General features: G+C 35.3%; 1 protein-coding gene across 1 annotated transcript; it reads right to left on the bottom strand.

Annotated features, from left to right (window-relative positions):
• Window positions 1–16019: 16019 nt before the first annotated feature.
• LOC113288983 (probable cinnamyl alcohol dehydrogenase 6) lies at window positions 16020–18228 on the bottom strand. The gene is made up of 6 exons (XM_026538143.1): window positions 17973–18228; window positions 17781–17894; window positions 17198–17425; window positions 16792–17080; window positions 16536–16689; window positions 16020–16431 (listed from the first exon to the last, which is right to left on the bottom strand). Exons 1-6 carry the CDS (start codon window positions 18065–18067, stop codon window positions 16205–16207), a joined length of 1107 nt encoding a protein of 368 aa, XP_026393928.1. The 5' UTR covers window positions 18068–18228; the 3' UTR covers window positions 16020–16204.
• Between the last annotated feature and the right edge of the window lie 479 nt (window positions 18229–18707).

The following is an 18707-nucleotide window of genomic DNA, read 5'->3' as shown; positions in this document are numbered from 1 at the left end:
TTTAATTTCTCTGGCATTCTACTTACGTGGAAATAGGTTGAGAATATGTTTGTCCTCATAGATCTTTGGATACTTGTGACCAATTAGGAGTAAAGGTTTTGTGGGTACACCTCTGGTAAACCCTCCGGAGATAACACTCCGCAGCTAAGGCCACCTAGCGGTTTAACGGCCTGCTGCACGTGCTAAGTGTAATCTTTTTATCTTTTCAAAAATAAATTTTGCTCGAGGACTAGCAAATAATAAGTTTGGGGGTATTTGATAGACACATTTTTGTGTTTAATTTGATCTCAATGCTATATATTGTTGGCACTCGAGTTTGTACTAATTTTGGTGTTTTATGTGTTTGTAAGCACCTTTGGAAAATAAACATTTTTTGGAAAATTCGGCTCGAAAAGTTGGTAAAAGCCCCGGAGGACACGTGTTATTCGGACTCTCACCGTTGGATAAGGGGCACCTCAATTACTAAGGGGCACCACAGGTCACCCCAAAAGGCATCTGCTATTCGCACCCCAAACTGGATTAGGGGACACCATCTTCAACATTTCAAATATTTGAATTTTGGAGGGAAAATGGGTGAATAGTGCTGTCAAATTAGGGTTAGGATTTTGGAGGTCTTATAGTGAGACTAAACAACTAAAAATCATTGGGTATCTTCCATTGAGCTAAACACAGATAGTGGTATGATCGAATTCAGTTAGAATTGGCTGGATAATCACCAATTGATCAAAACATCAAGAACAATTTTGGCGGGAAACAAAAAATTCAAATAATGGTTTTGGCCGGAAAATATATTCTCTTCCTAACAGATTTTCAAATTGATTTTCGATGGATTTGTGGAGAGACTAAATGGCTGGAATTAATTGGGTCATATCTATTGAGTATAAAAAGATTATTCTGAGCGTTGGAATGAGTTAAATTTGGCTAGAATCCTCTAACTTTCAATCGAGAGTTAAACAGGGGAGATACGCTCGAGTTCTCTGTGAGAGGAATTTTTGGGGAAGTTTTGGAGCCGAGAGAAGCGAAGGGGAGAAATATCTCCTGCTGCTGCTGCGCTCGAGGAGGAGGAAGAAGATGAAGAACTGACGCTCCAGAAGTGTCGTTCTTCAACAGTACCCGTAGCAGTTCAGTTGTGTCGCTGTTTACAGCACTAAGGTTGTATCGTTCTTTACTACACTTCAGTTTTGTTTTATACAGCGCAATTGTAACGCTTATAACTGTTGCGAATCTTTGTTTTAGCATTTTCTCATCTTTTAATCAACTTTTTGAGCTATAAAAATGTATTTTGAGAACATGATTAATATGAGCAGCTAAACCCCAATACTAGGATGATGGAGGAAGCCATATTTCACGCATATGATAATTATATTTAATTCTTTTTGACTACTTGCACTTTTTATTAATCGTTTTATGATTTTTCTTAATTGACTGTCATTTCATTTGATGGTTTATGCTTGGTCATATTGCTTTTGATATGCCATGCTTTCGATTTACAGTTAATCTTCTAAAAATCTACCTTGAGCTATAACTATTTAAGCTATAACTGTAACTATTTGGAATAAATATATGAATCCTGTGAATGATTAATGGTGGAATCCTGAGTCCCAGTGTCTCTTGATCCTGTGACAAATTTTGTATATATTTTTGTTTTAAAAATATTTTCAAGTCCGAGCAACGAATTCTTATTTACCGCAAAATTAATACTACAACAATATGTTGCAGTAATAACACAAAATTGTGATCACAAAAAGATCAATACTACGATGATATTCTCAAAGAGTTTGTTCTTTTTTCAATTTATAAAACATAATAGATTTAACTTTTGAGCATATATGAAATATCAGTTCGATTCACGAAAAACACAAAGGCACATATATTTCATAATATTTTTGCTATAGTTAAACCAATAACAATTATATACTGCAAGTTCATCTTTCAAAACTCTAGAATTTAAATAAGTTTAAAAACATGCAATATGAAAAACTGTTTGAATAACTTTTGTAGTCACAAATTATGCTATACCAAACCCTAGTTATCCTTCTCAAAAGTAAGAATAAACTCTCACAAACAGTTTCCTAGTATTTAAAATCTTTAAAAAAAAATTTATCATCTCCAAACTCCTTATCAACGACTGGCATAGGAACATTCTGTTCACGAATGAAAGGGTTAGTTCCTGCAAACTTGATAGGTTGATGATTAGCAAGTGCTTCTTGGGGTTTAAGAGATTTCAGTAGAATCTTTCTTAGTCCCTGCACCTTCTTCTTGGTTTTATTAATGTTAGAGCACTGCTCGGTCGAACTCGCAAGCGTTACTATCTCAAGCTTGTTTGTCAATGTTAGTGATCAAAACTATAAGTCTTGATTTCTAGTCTACTTATAGATGTCTTGGACTATGATAGATTGTGTAGTTGATCATTAGACTTCACGACGTTCATCAATTGAAGACGAAGAACTACTAAGGCGAGCTTGTGTAACCTCATCAACAAAAGGTATGTGGAGTTTAAAACTCATCTATCACTTGGAAAGTATATTTATACTTTATCTCCTATATTGAGACATAAGTCATGTTACGATATAGTTTTCTATTATACACATTTGAGATTTTGAGCTGAGTTTAACTCGCTTACATATTTCTCGGAATATGTGTTGGTAAGCTTTAGCTTCAATCAAGTTCATCTTGATCATGTGAAAATCACCGAGTAACATCTTACATGGTTTGTGTGATACAATCATTTGGTGTATACTTGGAATGTTTCGTTATGATTAATTCAATAAATTGAAAATTGCTTTGATGCTAATAGTACGTGAAAACGGCTATTGTCATCCTCTAAGAAATTTTTAATGATTGAAATAAGAGTTTAGAATACTTAACCATCATTGGATTATAAACATATTGCATTCTTACATGTATATGATCCATGACCGGAACTTAAGTATGCATACATCTATGCGTACTTGAAGTTGTGCAATTCCATGTACCAAGTACACATACCATTACGCATACTTGCGTAAGGTATAGGTCCGCAAATTTATGTTGGGTTTTGGAAGTGTACTAAGTATGCGTACCCGTTTGCATATTGACGAACACAAACCCAGACCGGCTACGTAAGTATGCGTACCCGTTCGCATACTTGAGTGGTTAAAGTTCTCAAATCGGTTGGCTCATGAACTAATACATTTATATATTAAGGAATGCATTCTTGCAAACCGTGGCTATAATGTTCATGAATTGATTCGAGTGAATCAAACTGATTTTTCTTCAATTGTGTTCTTGTATACTTCTATGAGAATATAGCAATTGAACAACTCTTTAAATAGTTTCATTTGAGTCATTTGAACTAGTTATGGTTAAGATCAATAAGGTTGATATGAGAGTGTTCATATGGCTAACCTTGGTTAACTACAGTTGAGCCAACATGGTATACACGTTTAGGTACATTTACTAAACCTAAATGAGGGTACATTTCATTTTTGTATAACAATCTAAGTTCGATCTAACGGTTGAAAGATATTAGCTTGAATCTAATCAGGTTTTCATCTAACGGTGAATATTGAATGCTTTGTTACCAAGGTAACTTAGATTTAAAAACTATATAAAGGAGAACTCTGGCAAATGGTAAAACTAATGCACACACCTCCTGTGTGATACTAGTTGCATAAGCTAGAGTAGATTCTCCTTTAACCTTAGGTTTTTAACGAAACCCTGTAGGTTAACGACTTAAAGACTTCATTGGGATTGTGAAGCCAGACCCAACTATTTTGTCTATAGTTGTGTGATCTTATATTGTTGTTTCTATCGTGTTTGAGTACTATCTTCTTTAAGATTGGCTCGAGATTTAATCTCCGATAGGCAAGATAAAAAGTAATCACAAAAATCTTCATCTCATCGTTTGTGATTCTACAATATCTTGTTTCTCTACCATACGATTAAGATTATTGTGAGGTGATTGATATTTCTAGGCCGTTCTTTGGGAATATAAGTCTGATATATCAATTGGTTTCTGTTCACCTTGATTTATCAAAATACTGAACAAAACTCATAGGTATTTCTGTGGGAGACAGATTTATCTATTTCTGTAGACTTTTCTATGTGAGACAGATTTGTTTATCAAGTCTTGGACTTTGGATCGTAACAACTCTTGGTTGTGGGTGAGATCAGCCAAGGGAATCAAGTGCGTAGTATCCAGCTGGGATCAGAGACGTAAGGAGCGCAACTGTACCTTGATCAGCGTGACATTTATTAGGGCTCAACTACATTCCAGACCGAAGTTAGCTTTGTAGTAGGCTAGTGTCTGTAGCGGCTTAATACAGTGTGGTGTTCAAATCTGGACTAAGTCCCGGGGTTTTTCTGCATTTGTGGTTTCCTCGTTAAAAAAACTTCTGGTGTCTGTGTTATTTCTTTTCCGCGTTATATTTTGTTATATAATTGAAATATCATTGGTTGTGCGTTGATTCAATCAATTGAGAAATCCAACCTTTGGTTGTTGATTGAAATTGATTGATCTTTGAACATTGGTCTTTGGTACTGTTCAAGTTATTTCTCTTAAATTCAATTGGGCTCTCTAATTCCTATTTGTTGATTGCAGATTGAATTGAGAGATAGAGATATAAAACTCTTTAATATACTTTTCTCTAGATTAAGTTTAATTGTCTAGTTGATTCTCTTCAAAGTATATTGGAGTTTGTCTATTCAGATTTCTAAACGAAATATTGGGTGTTGTTGTTAGACCCCCTCTTTTTCAATTGGTATCAGAGCAGGAAAACACATTAAAGACCTTATAAGTCCGTGTTTGTAGTGATCTGAATATGGACAAAAGTGTTATCTCGGATAAACGCATTACCAGAAACAAAAGGTATGTTTCTATAAAATCTATTAAAGAGAAAGTTTTGTTAATCTTGAATATAGACGAACCTAGTGTTCCAGTGAAACAGACTTCCATTGACAAGTGTTACCCGGATTACCATACTGACGAGAGTCTGACTCAGAAGTTGAAAGGGAAGCGGCCAAATAAAGTGAAAACTTGTTAGAATCCAGGATGATGATGTCAACCGGTTTAAACACAAAGTCAATGTCCTTGTTGGTATGGTAAATGAGCGTGACTCTCTTCTAAAGGTCCTTCGAGAGGAAAACGTCTCAGTCTGTTCTTCACGAACTCAACTTGAGGGAAATCTCAAAGAGGATGCTTTGGAAACTGAAGTTCTCTTGAGTAAACTCTCTATTCAAGAATGTTCCAAAGAGTCCACTATACCAAATGCTTCTGATTTAACTGGAAAAATCTCTATTCCAGAAGCAAAGTCAAAATCCCTTCATGTTGGAAAAGATGTGCCTGTGTCTTCCTCTAATCAAGGAATATCCGCATCACATGGAAGGAAGATATCTCCCAATGATGGTGTCAAGACTGTTCTGTCTAATTACTCAGGTGATCATAAGGTGTGTCTCTTTTTTATTCAAAAGGACTTGTTGAACAAAAGAGGAAATCGAGGTTGAATGACAATTCTATTGTTCATCTTCAACACACCTTAGATATGATTCTCAAAGGTGTAACTGACATTCGTATGTCTAAACCAATTGGTTTTAGTACTCACCCTGTTTACCCCACCAGGAAATTCAGTTAGATGTGTTCCTCAAATGTTCAACTACGAAACAGTCTTCATAAACCATTTCGTTCAAGAAGAACTCATGGTTTTTCTTTTATCAAAAAGGGAGATAATGTTGTTCAGGATGTGAAAAGAGTACCACAAGAAGGAAGCAAAAACGGAGAGATGGAAGACAACCTAAAATTTATAATTGAAGGTTATAAAGAGATTATTAACAGGCTGTCATAAATTCCCTCTAGAAAAATTTCTACATGTAAGAACAAAAACTATGCGTCTTATTTTGATGATAGTAAATTTTATGATAACTTTTCACATTATAACGGTTTTACTCCAAAGATCAGGAGAAAGAGGTTTAGCGGAAAACAACGTTCATTTAATGAGCTCAAGGCTCATACTTGTGCTAATTATTCACAAGGTTGAAATTCTCACTCAAAAAAATCCTGGTTGGGTGAGATATGGTCAGGTATACTTGATGGCAAAGTGTTTCCTGATTCTATGGCTATTTTCTTATCGTTCCTAGTTGTATTATCATTTACAAACATTTTTGCGTGAGTATTTGTATTTTGGTGACAAAGTTTTTCAAGTCGTTTCTGAAATGTTTGTGTGTCAAAAATGCTACTCTTATGCTCTAAATTTTCCTCTGATGAGAATGTAAAATTTATTGAGCTTGTAAAATTTGTCACGTAGCAAAACATTGTTGAACAAACATTTTTCTTGTTTTCCATTGTTCTTTTTTTTTCTGGTTATGGGTCAAGTTTGTTTTCGTACTAGTACCCACGTTACTTGTCATGGACTAACTTTGGAAACCCTAAATTTTGTTTTCCAGAGAAACCATTTAAATACTAAAACCTTTTACTTGAGTACGCATACTCCAGGTTTTGTTTTTCTAGAATGGCTGCTCCTCCGTGTTCTTGGGATTTGCCAGAAGATTTTGTTGAGAACTCTATTTACTTCGAGTTCGAAATAAAGAAGAAAAGAACCATTGTTAAAGCTGACAACCTTCTTCCTGGTGCATCATGCTTTTATGCATATTCTCATCAAGATCGAGAAAATGCCAAGATGGTTTCTGCTGAAGTGGTTCATGGTTTTCTCAATGATCTCGGGAGAGCAAAACTGAATCTTTAAAACTCTAAGAAAGAAATTAGTGTGTTATAAACTGAGTTGAAAAAGGTTAACTCTGACCTTGTTCTCATGAAGTCACATGCTAAGGATCTTCTCAAAGAGGATATTTTCTCCAAAGAAGCTGCTGATGCTGTCAGTCACAAGCTTGAAGGTCTAGAAACCCGTGAAGAACACAATCTTTGATTTTAACGTGTGTTGGTCTTAGATTTGTTTTTAGGATTGGTTGAATTTTGTCTAGTAAACTTCTTATGAGAATTTATTCTTGTGTTTTTAAGAAGGATAAATAGGGTTTGGAATAGCCATTATTGTGAGTACACATAGCTATTGCCAACGTTTTCATCTTGCAATGTTTTTAGATTTATTTGTTTAAATTCTAAAGTTTATTTGGAAGATGATTTTTGCAGTATTAATCTTTATTATTTTATATATTGAAAATTGTTATGGGATATGTTGTTTACGTCCGTGAACCTTGACTGTCCCATACTTGTTCAAAAGTTATGGTTTTGTTTTTTTATTATATGTCGGTATGAAAGTATTGATAAAAGATAGAATGAACTTTTGATTACAAAAGTTAAGCCTTTTATGTCAATATTGATGGAAGAAAGGATAAACTTTTTTTTATAAATATTAAGTCTATTATATGTCATTGTGCAATAAGTGATGAAAAATAGAACGAATCTTTAATTATACTGCAGTATTGGTCCTTCCCTGATCCACATCTTTGTGCATATACTGTGTTGCTCCGTAAGTTCTCTTATGTTGAGCATGACCAATTGAATTGACCATTTTCCTTGTGGTTAATTCAATTGAGATTTTTGGATACAAATTCATATTCTTATTTGATTTGTTAATGTCCAAAGAAATCTTTCTTTTCATGTAAAAGTAAGGTCGCTCTTGTTGTTCTTTCGGGAATGAAATTTTGTGGGGGAGAGTTCTTAATTGAACTTGTGCATAATTGCCAAATCTTTGTGGGGAGTGTGGCTGTAGAATATTGTAGGGGCTATCTTGTATCTTTATAAACTCCTTGATGAATGCATTTATTTTCGGCTATATGATTGCATCTAAACAAGTTGATATGTTCTTCTCTATTGGTCATGAAGTATCTCTATGAAAATTTCATAAGGATCCCACTAGTTTCCGTACCTTTTCCAATTTATATTGACAAAAAAGGGGAGAATTAATGTGTAGTTCACACTACAAATACTTATGGTTTACGGATTATTATGTCGGGGGGGGGGGGTGATTTTCATGTTAATATGAAGTATTGACTAAGGGGGAGTGATACATATCACCATAGTATTGTTGTCAAAGTTGTGATACAATTGTACTTTGATGTTGTATAATGATACTATGACATTGTATAACAATGATTGAGAGCAACTGTTTTATCATTTTTATAGCTACGGATCTTCAACAACAATGATGCAGAATTGAACACATTTGGAATCATTGTAGTACTTGGAGGGGACGAATATTTCTAGTAATGTTGAAGAACAAAGGAGATCAAGCATTTGGAGGAGAAGCTACAAAGTTTATTTATTTTGTAATCCATATGTATTGATAGTTTTGTCACTAAAATGGACAAAGGAGGAGATTGTTAGAGCACTGCTCGGTCGAAATCGCAAGTGTTGCTATCTCAAGTTTGTTTGTCAATGTTAGTGATCAAAACTATAAGTCTTGATTTCTAGTCTACTTATAGATGTCTCGGACTAGGATAGATTGTGCAGTTGAGCATTAGACTTCACGGCATTCGTCAATTGCAGACGAAGAACTACTAAAGTTAGATTGTTGAACTTCATCAACAAAAGTTCTGTGGAGACTAAAACTCATTTATCACTTGGAAAGTTTATTTCTACTCTATCTCCTATATTGAGACATAAGTTGTGTTACGATATAGTTTTCTATTATACACATTTGAGATTTCGAGCGGAGTTTAAATCGCTTACATATTTCTCGGAATATGTGTTGGTAAGCTTTCATTTCAACCAAGTTCATCTTGATCATGTGAAAATCGCCGAGTAACATCTTACATGGTTTGTGTGATACAATCATTTGGTGTAACTTGGAATGTTTCGTTATGATTATTTCAATAACTTGAAAATTGCTTTGATGCTAATATTGTGTGAAAACAGCTATTGACATCCTCTAAGAAAGTTTCAACGATTGAAATAAGAGTTTAGAATATTTAACCATCATTGGATTATAAACATATTGTGCATTCTTGCATGTATGTTATCCATGACCGGAACTTAAGTATGCATACCCGTATGCGTACTTGAAGTTGTGAAATTCGGTGTACCAAGTACACATACCAGTATGCATACTTGCGTAAGGTATAGGTCCGGAAATTTCTATTGGATTTTGGAAGTGTACTAAGTATGCGTATCCGTTTTCATACTGGCAAACACAAACCCAGACCAGCTACTTAAGTATGCGTACCCGTTTGCATATTTGAATGGTTAAAGTTCTAAAATCGGTTGGCTCATGAACTAATACATTTATATACTAAGGAGTGCATTCTTGCAAACCGTGGCTATAATGTTCATGAATTGATTCGAGTGAATCAAACCGATTTTGCTTCAATTGTGTTCTTGTATACTTCTATGAGAATATATAAATTTAACAACTCTTTAACTAGTTTCATTTGAGTCATTTGAACTAGTTATGGTTAAGATGAATAAGGTTGATATGAGAGTGTTCATATAGCTAACCTTGGTTAACTACGGTTGAGCCAAAATGGTGTACACGTTTAGGTATGGTTACTAAACCTAAATGAGGGTACATTTCATTTGTGTATAACAAGATAAGTTCGATATAACGGTTCAAAGATATTATCTTGAATCTAATCATGTTTTCATCTAACAATGAACATTAAATGCTTTGTTACCAAGGTAACTTAGATTGCAAACTCTGATTTGAAAACTATATAAAGGAGAACTCTAGCAACTGGGAAAACTAATCCCCACACCTCTTGGGTGATACTAGTTGCATAAGCTAGAGTCGATTTTCCTTTAACCTTAGGTTTTTCACGAAACATTGTAGGTTAACGACTTAAAGACTTCGTTGGGATTGTGAAGCCAGACCCAACTATTTTCTCTGTAGTTGCGTGATCTGATCTTGTTGTTTCTATCGTGTTTGAGTATTATATTTTTTAAGATTGGCTCGATATTTAATCTCTGATAGGCAAGATAAAAAGTAATCACAAACATCTTCGTCTCATCGTTTGTGATTCCATAATATCTTGTTTCGCTACCATACAATTAAGATTATTGTGAGGTGATTGATATTTTTAGGTTGTTCTTAGGGAATATAAGTCCGGTATATCAATTGGTTCATGTTCACCTTGATTTACCAAAAGACGGAACAACACTCATAGGTATTTCTGTGGGAGACAGATTTATCTATTTCTATAGACTTTTCTGTGTAAGACATATTTGTTTATCAAGTCTTCGACTTTGGATCGTAGCAAATCTTGGTTGTGGGTGAGATCATCTAAGGGAGTCAAGTGCATAGTATCCTTCTTGGATCAGAGACGTAAGGAGCGCAACTATACCTTGAATCAGTGTGAGACTGATTAGGGTTCAACTAGAGTCCAGTCCGAAGTTCATTGGTAATAGGCTAGTGTCTGTAGCGGCTTAGTAAAGTGTGGTGTTCAAATATGGACTAGGTCCCGGGGGTTTTCTGCATTTGCGGTTACCTCGTTAACAAAACTTGTGATGTCTGTGTTATTTCTTTTCCGCATTATATTTTGTTATATAATTGAAATATCACAAGTTGTGCATTGAATCGATCAATCGGAAAATTCAACCTTTGGTTTTTGGTTGAAATTGATTGATCCTTGAACATTGGTCCTTGGTACCGTTCAAGTTATTTCTCTTAAATTCAATCGGGCTAGCAAATTCCTATTTGTTGATTGCAGATTGAATTGAGAGATATAGATATAAAACTCTTTGATATACTTTTCTCTAGATTGAGTCTAACTGTCTAGTTGATTCTCTTGAAAGTATATTGGAGTTTATCTATTCAGATTTCCAAACGAAATATTGGGTGTGGTTGTTAGAACCCCGTTTTTTCACTTAAAATCTTCAAGAAGATTTTCAAACCTTTTTTTTGAATGGAGTGATCCGCTCTAGTTTTCTTCTGATGATAGGACATATCTTTTTCCGTTTTAGTTGGATGAGTATCAACAACCATTGAAGCATAGGTTTCATTAGAAGATTTTGTTCTCGGAGTCTCCATCATTCGTGATAATAAAATGGATTTGTGAAAATCACAAATATATTTCTCAACAAGCAAGACTTCTTGTGAAAGAGATATGAGTCTTGAAGTAGGAGATATTTACCATGCATGATTTCGGAACCCTAAATGTTCACGTACTAGAGTAAACATAAAACCTAAAGGGGATAAAAATGTCACTTTTATCCTTCTTTAAGTTTTTACATAGATTAAAATTTTTAATACCATAAATTAAGACAAGTGATGATATTCAAATTTGATCCAAAGACATGATGTGCATAATTCTTGTCTCTTTTAAGAGCATATGAGACAAAATGCACTTTTCAACACAATTAAATTGTGCTGGTGTGAGCAATAGAGTGCTCACCACTAGGTTCCTTCACGGAATATGCAATATCCTTCTTTACGAGACATTTATCCCGGACTCTTTTCTTCATTTGAAATTTTACCTTAACCTTTGAATCGATCAATCTTTTAGAATAAGAAGAGTTAACTTTTCATACCTCAGAATTGGACTTTTGAACCGGTTTAAGCACATTTTCCAATCGACTAGCCCTCCGTTGCAGTTAGTTGACATACCTTAGTTTGTTTTGTACTTCAAACATTGTATGAGCACGTGACCCACAACGGTACAGTAAGGACATGTCAGTTTGGAGATATATTCGGGAACAACATTAGCTGTTAATCACGGGATACCTGAAACATTAAGAGAATTTGCATTAGTTTACGAAAAATCCATATCATCCTCCAATGATTTTGATAAAGAGTTATCAATTAAATTGTCAAGATTGATAAGAGTATTCCTACATTCATCAAAATTGACAATTTCTCTCAAGAGTGCTCCACTTGAACCTTCATCCTCTTCGGAATCATAATGATCAGAAGTTTCATCAAGTGTTGCAGCCAAACTCTTGTTGCCAGTGTATTTTCTTCGATTTGGACACTCATTGGAAAAATGACTGAACCCTTTACACTTGAAGCGTTATGGCATATCCTCATCGTCGGTATCATTAGAGTCTCTATTTTTGATAAAGATACGATTATGTGGCTTAACTGACATTAGAGGTTTTTCTCTAGTGAGACGTTTATTTCTCTTCCTAATAAGTTCTTTAAATTGTCTTGTGATCAAAGAAACTGAGTTATCGAGATCTTCATCTGAAAAATCGGACTCAACAAATTGTTCATAAAGTTATCAACACTTTCACTTATAAGAGTGTTCGTGTTTTTCAGTGCTTTGAACGCAATATCCTTTCTGGATTTGGATTGCAGTTCATGATCAAAGATCTTCAAATTTCCAACAATAGTATTCCTGGAAAGAGTTTCAAGGTTATTCCATTCCACGATAGCATGTTTCTTAAACTCGTACTTTGCTGGTAACAATCGGAAAATTTTCATCACAATGTCCTTTTGGGGAATGGTCTCCCCTAATGCAAAACATACATTAACAATACTAGACACCTTTCGATTAAATTCATCAAACGAATCCTCGTTAGCCATACAAAGATTTTCCTAGTCAGAATTTAGGTTTTGAAGCCTAGCTTCTTTTTCTGAGGTATCCTTCAAATACGATTTCTAAGATATTTCAAGCATCTTTAGACTTAGTGCACGAAGTCACATGGTGCTAAAGATCTGGGATTATGGTGTGGATAATAGCGTTTAACCCGTTAGAATTATGCTTCGCATCACTTAATTCGGGTTCACTATATTGTCCTAATGGCTTCGCAACAGTATTTCCGTCTCTAATAACTATTGGCGCATCGTATCCAATAGATACCAATTTCCATGTCTCAAAGTCAAGGGCTTGTAGAAAGGAACGCATAGCAATTTTCTACCATAAGTAATTTGTGCCATCAAAGGCTGGCGGTACGTTTATTGATACTACACTCTTGTCCATATAATTAGATTGCTTCAAACACAGACTTATTAAGTATTAGCGTGTTTGCCTGCTCTGATACCAATTGAAAATGCGGGGGTACCAAAATACACCACCAATCTTTTCTTAGGAAATTTTTATGGACAAACTCAATATTCAATTCCGAGAATTCAACTTAATGAAACTCAATCAAGAAGGAATATCTAGAGTTATATCTCTAACTCTCAAATCAGAATGTTTGCAGATACAAGTCTGTGAACCTGATTTTCGGGTGAGGGCACTTGGGTGATTCTAAAAATCAATTTCCAAAGTAATCAATCAAGTCGTATCCAACAAACAAGGTCGGATGTATCTACTATGATTGATTAACGTACAACCAGTGATATTTAAATTATAAGGATAAACAATATAATGGGGAAAATAAATAACACAGACACCATAAGTTTTGTTAATGAGGAAACCACAAATGAAGAAAAACCCCAGGACCTAGTCCAGATTGAACACCAAACTGTGTTAAGCCGTTGTAGATACTAGCCTACTACTAATTAACTTCGGAATGAAATGTAGTTGATCCCTAATCGAGTCTCCCACTGATTAAGGTATAGTCGTGCTCCTTACGCCTGTTGAATCCATGCAGGACTCCACGCAATTGATTCCTCTAGCTGATATCACACCAACTAAGAGTTGCTTAAACTCAATCTTCCTCCGACAGATTAATCCTATATGTGTGATTTCCCTTAAGATCATAAGGTTTGATCAAGTTGATGAAAATCGATAGCTATAGATACAGTCTAGCTAACCTCAAAATTCGGACTTATGCAACCCCAAGTGCAACCTAAATTATTATTCACTTCACAAGTATAAAACTTGTGGAATCAACAAAGTTTGAGACGAAGAGAACTTTTATGATTTCTATTTATCTTGATCACGTGAGAAACTCAACAATAATTCAATATTAGGACACTCAAGTTATCAAAGATAACTGGACCTGGCTTCACGAATCCCTGTAAAGTCTTTTAGTCGCTGAAAACCATAAAATGGTTTTAGGAAGAGGACGACTCTAGTTACAACTAGGACACACCAAGAAAATTAGTGTCGAGATTCAAAGATCCTAGTTGCTTGAGATTCCTCTTTTATAGACTTTCAAACCATAGGTTGTTTTAGGTTTAAGATAAGATAGCTTTGGAACCAAGCAATCAATATTCACCATTGGATGAATCTTTGAAATATATTTTACATAAGCAAGATATACACTCTGGTTAGGTGAAACCTTAACCGCACAGTGTATAAAGACTATGTTCAAGGTGGTTAGCCGAAACTAGCCGATTTGAACTTAAAAGCTTAATACTCATTTTCATGAATACTTAAGACTTAACTCGAACCACAATCAAGTGATCAAATATGTCTATGGTGTTTATAGAGATTATTCAAATGCAAATTATCTCAGTGAAATAATTTATGTGCATAAAAATTTAATCGACATGGCAAGTAGGTGTAAAAAGTACAAATACGAAAGCCATTCGTGAGTCAATTGAGTCACAATGCGTGTACCGGTTTGCATACTACAAACACTGCCGAGTTTCGGAGTTAACACAAAATAATTTGGGTCCGTGTACCGGTTTGCATACCATAATCACTTACCGAAATTCGGAGTTAATAGAACAACTCTGGTATGTGTACCGGCTTGCATACCTTAAAGACTTTAACTGGTTCCGAAGTCCACTAAACTTTTCTGGTATGTGTACCACTATGTGTACCAAACCGGTTCCGTGACCACAGTTCCTTTATAGTTTTCATACGGGTATGCGTATCGATCCGGTTCACAAGTCAACAGATTTTATTCAAGTATGCATAATAATATGCGTACCAAAAATCTGTTTGTCGATATATAGCTACTCATTACGTGTACGAGTACATGTAATATGGCTCCAGACTTATAACAGTTTTCTCAGTTTGTAAGACTGATAACACTGTCTTATATCCGAATATAGTAGTTCAATAGTTCTCTCTAAATAAATTCCAAACATTCCCGAATAACATCAATGACACATATCACTGTTCCAGGCTATTTCCGGACGATAAAACTTGAATCATGATTTTGATTCCGGACAATAAATTTTCCTTAACCGAAATTCATCAAGTATGAACAAATATTCATTAAGCTTAGTCATTATATTTCGAGAATTAATTGTCAAGATAAACTTGACTCGAAATTCTTGTTTATGCATTATTCTCTAATTAGTTATGCGGCATAGTCTCGTTGATAGAAAGATGAATATAAATTTATTTATAGGTGGTTCAGTCTTCACTTACCTTTTGTTGATGAAGTACTCCAAAAGCTTCGGTTGATCTTCGCCTTCAAACGGTAGAACGCTATGATGACTGCCGCGATGTCCGTATCTCAACTACATTTCTATCCCAACCCGAGACTTAACTAATTGTAGACTAGAAATCAAGATATAGTTTTGATAACTAAATTTGACAACAAGCTTGAGATAGCAGCACTTGTGAGTTCGACCGAGCAATGCTCTAACAGATTTCATATTGGGCATAGCGTCCCGGATCGGAAATTCCCCCAACAGGTTTTTCATTTTTCGTTTCCTCTGGTAATATGATAGTTTATGATTATCTTCTCCATCTATATTTTAAACGAGCTCTTAAAATATTCCGGGCTCGCTCTGCCGAAATCTTCAGGTGGGTTTAGTTGCAGAATTCGCAAATCCGCTGAATTTATAATCCCATGGGATCAAAAATTCTGGGATTCATGTAAATCCCTCGCGTGTTTCGTAACTCGGTTGAAATTCTTAGATTCATACAAATGTCTTGTTTTAAAGTCCATGTACTGTTTGGTATGACCGTTAAAATCCTAAAATTATATCTTGATTAGTTTCCCACCAAACCTTAGGGAGAAGGGGTCGGATTTCATATGGGGAATTTGCTTGAAAAGTGATTCCCGTAGGAAATGTGATTTCAGGAATTTTGACATCCAAACATACCGAGGAAAACATAATTCCACCAAATCCTTTGGACCTATAAATCTCATCTTTAATATTCTGGGTGTTTTAAAATAGTTAATTTTACTAAGTGTCAAACTTTACTTGTTAATTCAGTCGTTCTAAATTGACTAAAATACAATTGTGGCAATTGTCATATAAAGAGGATTAAGGATGGTAATTTTAAAAAACAGGGAATGATTCACTTAAAGCAGTAAAGCAGAAAGCTTAATTAGTTGAGCTCATGATTGTCCAATTACGAATACTAAATAACCAACACAAGTCTTAAATCTCTTTTCCTTTTGTGATACCTTAATAAAGAAAGCAAAATACGTAAATAAACACACACAAAAAATCAAATTTATATCGACCCGATTTGAAATCACTCATGCACCATTGCAAATCTTGGCACCGTTGCAACTCTTCGCACCAGCAATGTCAATGACAAAGCGATAACGGACATCATTCCTAGCCAACCGGTCCAATGCCTCATTGATCTGATCAGTCTTCACAACTTCAATGTCACAAGTAATATTTTTCTCCGCGCAATAATACATCATTTCCTGCGTCTCTTTCATACCTCCTATAATGCTCCCTCTCACGGATCTTTTCCCTACAGTCAAATCAGTGGGAATTTTTTTGGTTAAGATAGTGCAAAATACTCCTAAATTCTCCAAAGTAAAAAAACATCTCAGTTAGTGGGATATTAGTTCTTACCAAAGATTAAAGGAAAGGAAGGTAAGCCCATGGGTTTATCAGGTGCACCCACAATGGATAAAGTCCCATTTACTTTCAGAAGTTCTAAGATTGGACCCAATGAATGCACGGCTGAAACTGTATCAATTATGAAATCCAAACTCCTCTTCCCTGCCTGCATTTTACCACAATCCACAACATAATCCCAGCAATAAGATATGAATCTCCTATAACAAGTACTACTACAAGTGCAAGCCAGACAGAGCAAGTAAAGAACCTGCATTTGTTCTGTGTCAGTGCTGACAATGAAATCATCGGCACCCAAGCGCACTTTAGCTTCAGCCTCTTTAGAAGGAGAGGTGCTTATGACAGTAACATGGTGGCCAAAGCCCTTGCCGAATTTAACAGCAAGATGACCGAGACCACCTAGCCCCACTATTCCAATCTTCTTGCTTGGGCCTTGGAGTAAGTGGTAGTCTTTGAATGGTGTGAACACTGTTATCCCCGCGCACAGCAATGGTGCTGCTGCATCCATTGGTAGGTCTTCTGGAATGTGCACCACAAACCTTAGCAGCAGCATCCACAGCACAGAACAGTTTAAATTTTATGAGAAAACAGGAAAAAGAATTGAGTTTATCTGTTACAATGTGAGAAAGCTAGTATGGATGGATAACCAGGGATACCTTCTGTCAGAAACAAGCATTTTGGAGTAACCACCATAGGTGATACTTCCATCCCAGAATATCCCATTGTAAGTAAACTGATGATTCTCGCAATACTGTTCTTGAGAATCCTTGCAGTGTTCACATTCCAAACAAGAACATGCTAAACATCCGACTCCGACTCTATCTCCAACTTTGAATTCTTTTACATTGCTTCCTGTTTTTGTAATCACACCCGTAATTTCATGCCTACATACAGTAATTCAACCGATTAATTAGTTTGTTAGTTTATTCCACCAAAAATCAAATAGTTGATCTCTTATTGGCTTAAAATAGTAAAATGTGTGAAACTCTACAGAGTTGAATGTTAGATCCTCATGCTTCTTTTGGTCAAGGTGATTTTTCTTTGCTTTTTATTTATTAGTTACGGGTGTTTTTCTCTGTCAGTAGACTAATGGTCGAGAAATAATAATTATTTCCAGCAGAAAAGAAGCAAAACATGATATTCAAGGTCTATTGTTTGGATGATCTTGAATTCTAAACCAGGATATGAGACATAAAATGAAAATATTCAAAATGCTTCATCTGATAGAAATGTACATACCCAGGGACGACAGGATATCTAGTGATATTCCAGTCATTTTTCAAGTGGTGAATATCTGTATGGCAAATCCCACAGTATAATACCTCAATCGTAACATCATCTATCCCATTTTCTCTGGCGAAAACGAAAAGAAAAATCAGAATAAGAACTCAGTTAGGCATTTGAGCAAGAACAAAACAGGAATTTGGTTACCTTCTTTTGAAGGTGAACGGTGTTACTTTTCCAGATTCATCGTGTCCTGCCCAACCAGATACTATCAGAGTATGGTTTGGTGTTGTCTGAGACATTATACGTACTACTTACTAGTTAGCTACAAGCTCTTCTTAGCCTCCTACAACTTCGTTCTGTCTGTTTCAAACAGATTTGTTCTACAGCGATCTCTTATTTGATTCAGCTATTGAAACTCATCAGATCCATCCATCCATACAATACCTGCATTTATAGTACTAAGTGAACTAGATGATGAGTAGCTTTGGTAGGTATACTCGCTAATAAATACCAAAACAAGTACAAATACCCCAATCCATCCATACATACATACATAAACAACCTAACCCCTGTAATGCATTTACTAATTGTTACCAGAAAAAGAGTATCAGTAATTAGTGAATTGATGCTGAAGCTTTCTTATTTTGTGATGACTGATGGGTCGTTGCAACTTATTGGAAAAGCGATTGATAACCAAATTGGTGTAATTTCAGTTCAAGCCAGCTTTCTTCTGTGCAGAAGCTAAAATAAATACGATGGAAATTTTGCTGCAAATGCAGTTGTTAGATGAGATAAATTCCATCATCAGCCACCGTTGGCCTTCTTGCACGTTTGGCAGCTGCAGCTGCTAGATAACATTTCGAAGTGGGTTCGTCATTGATGATAGTTTTTTTTTCCTTTACTATCCTCTTTGGTAATATGATAGTCTATCCGTGGAAA

Source organism: Papaver somniferum, chromosome 6, assembly GCF_003573695.1.
Source record: "Papaver somniferum cultivar HN1 chromosome 6, ASM357369v1, whole genome shotgun sequence".
Taxonomy (NCBI): domain Eukaryota; kingdom Viridiplantae; phylum Streptophyta; class Magnoliopsida; order Ranunculales; family Papaveraceae; genus Papaver; species Papaver somniferum.
This window is presented reverse-complemented; position numbering and strand designations above follow the sequence as displayed.

Coding starts and splice junctions, on each gene's coding strand:
- LOC113288983 (XM_026538143.1), bottom strand. CDS start 18,067: ATGTCTCAGACAACACCAAACCATACTCTGATAGTATCTGGTTGGGCA. Junction 17,426..17,780: donor AGATATCCTGTCGTCCCTGG/GTATGTACATTT, acceptor TACTGTATGTAG/GCATGAAATTACGGGTGTGA. Junction 16,432..16,535: donor TTCCTTTCCTTTAATCTTTG/GTAAGAACTAAT, acceptor ATTTGACTGTAG/GGAAAAGATCCGTGAGAGGG.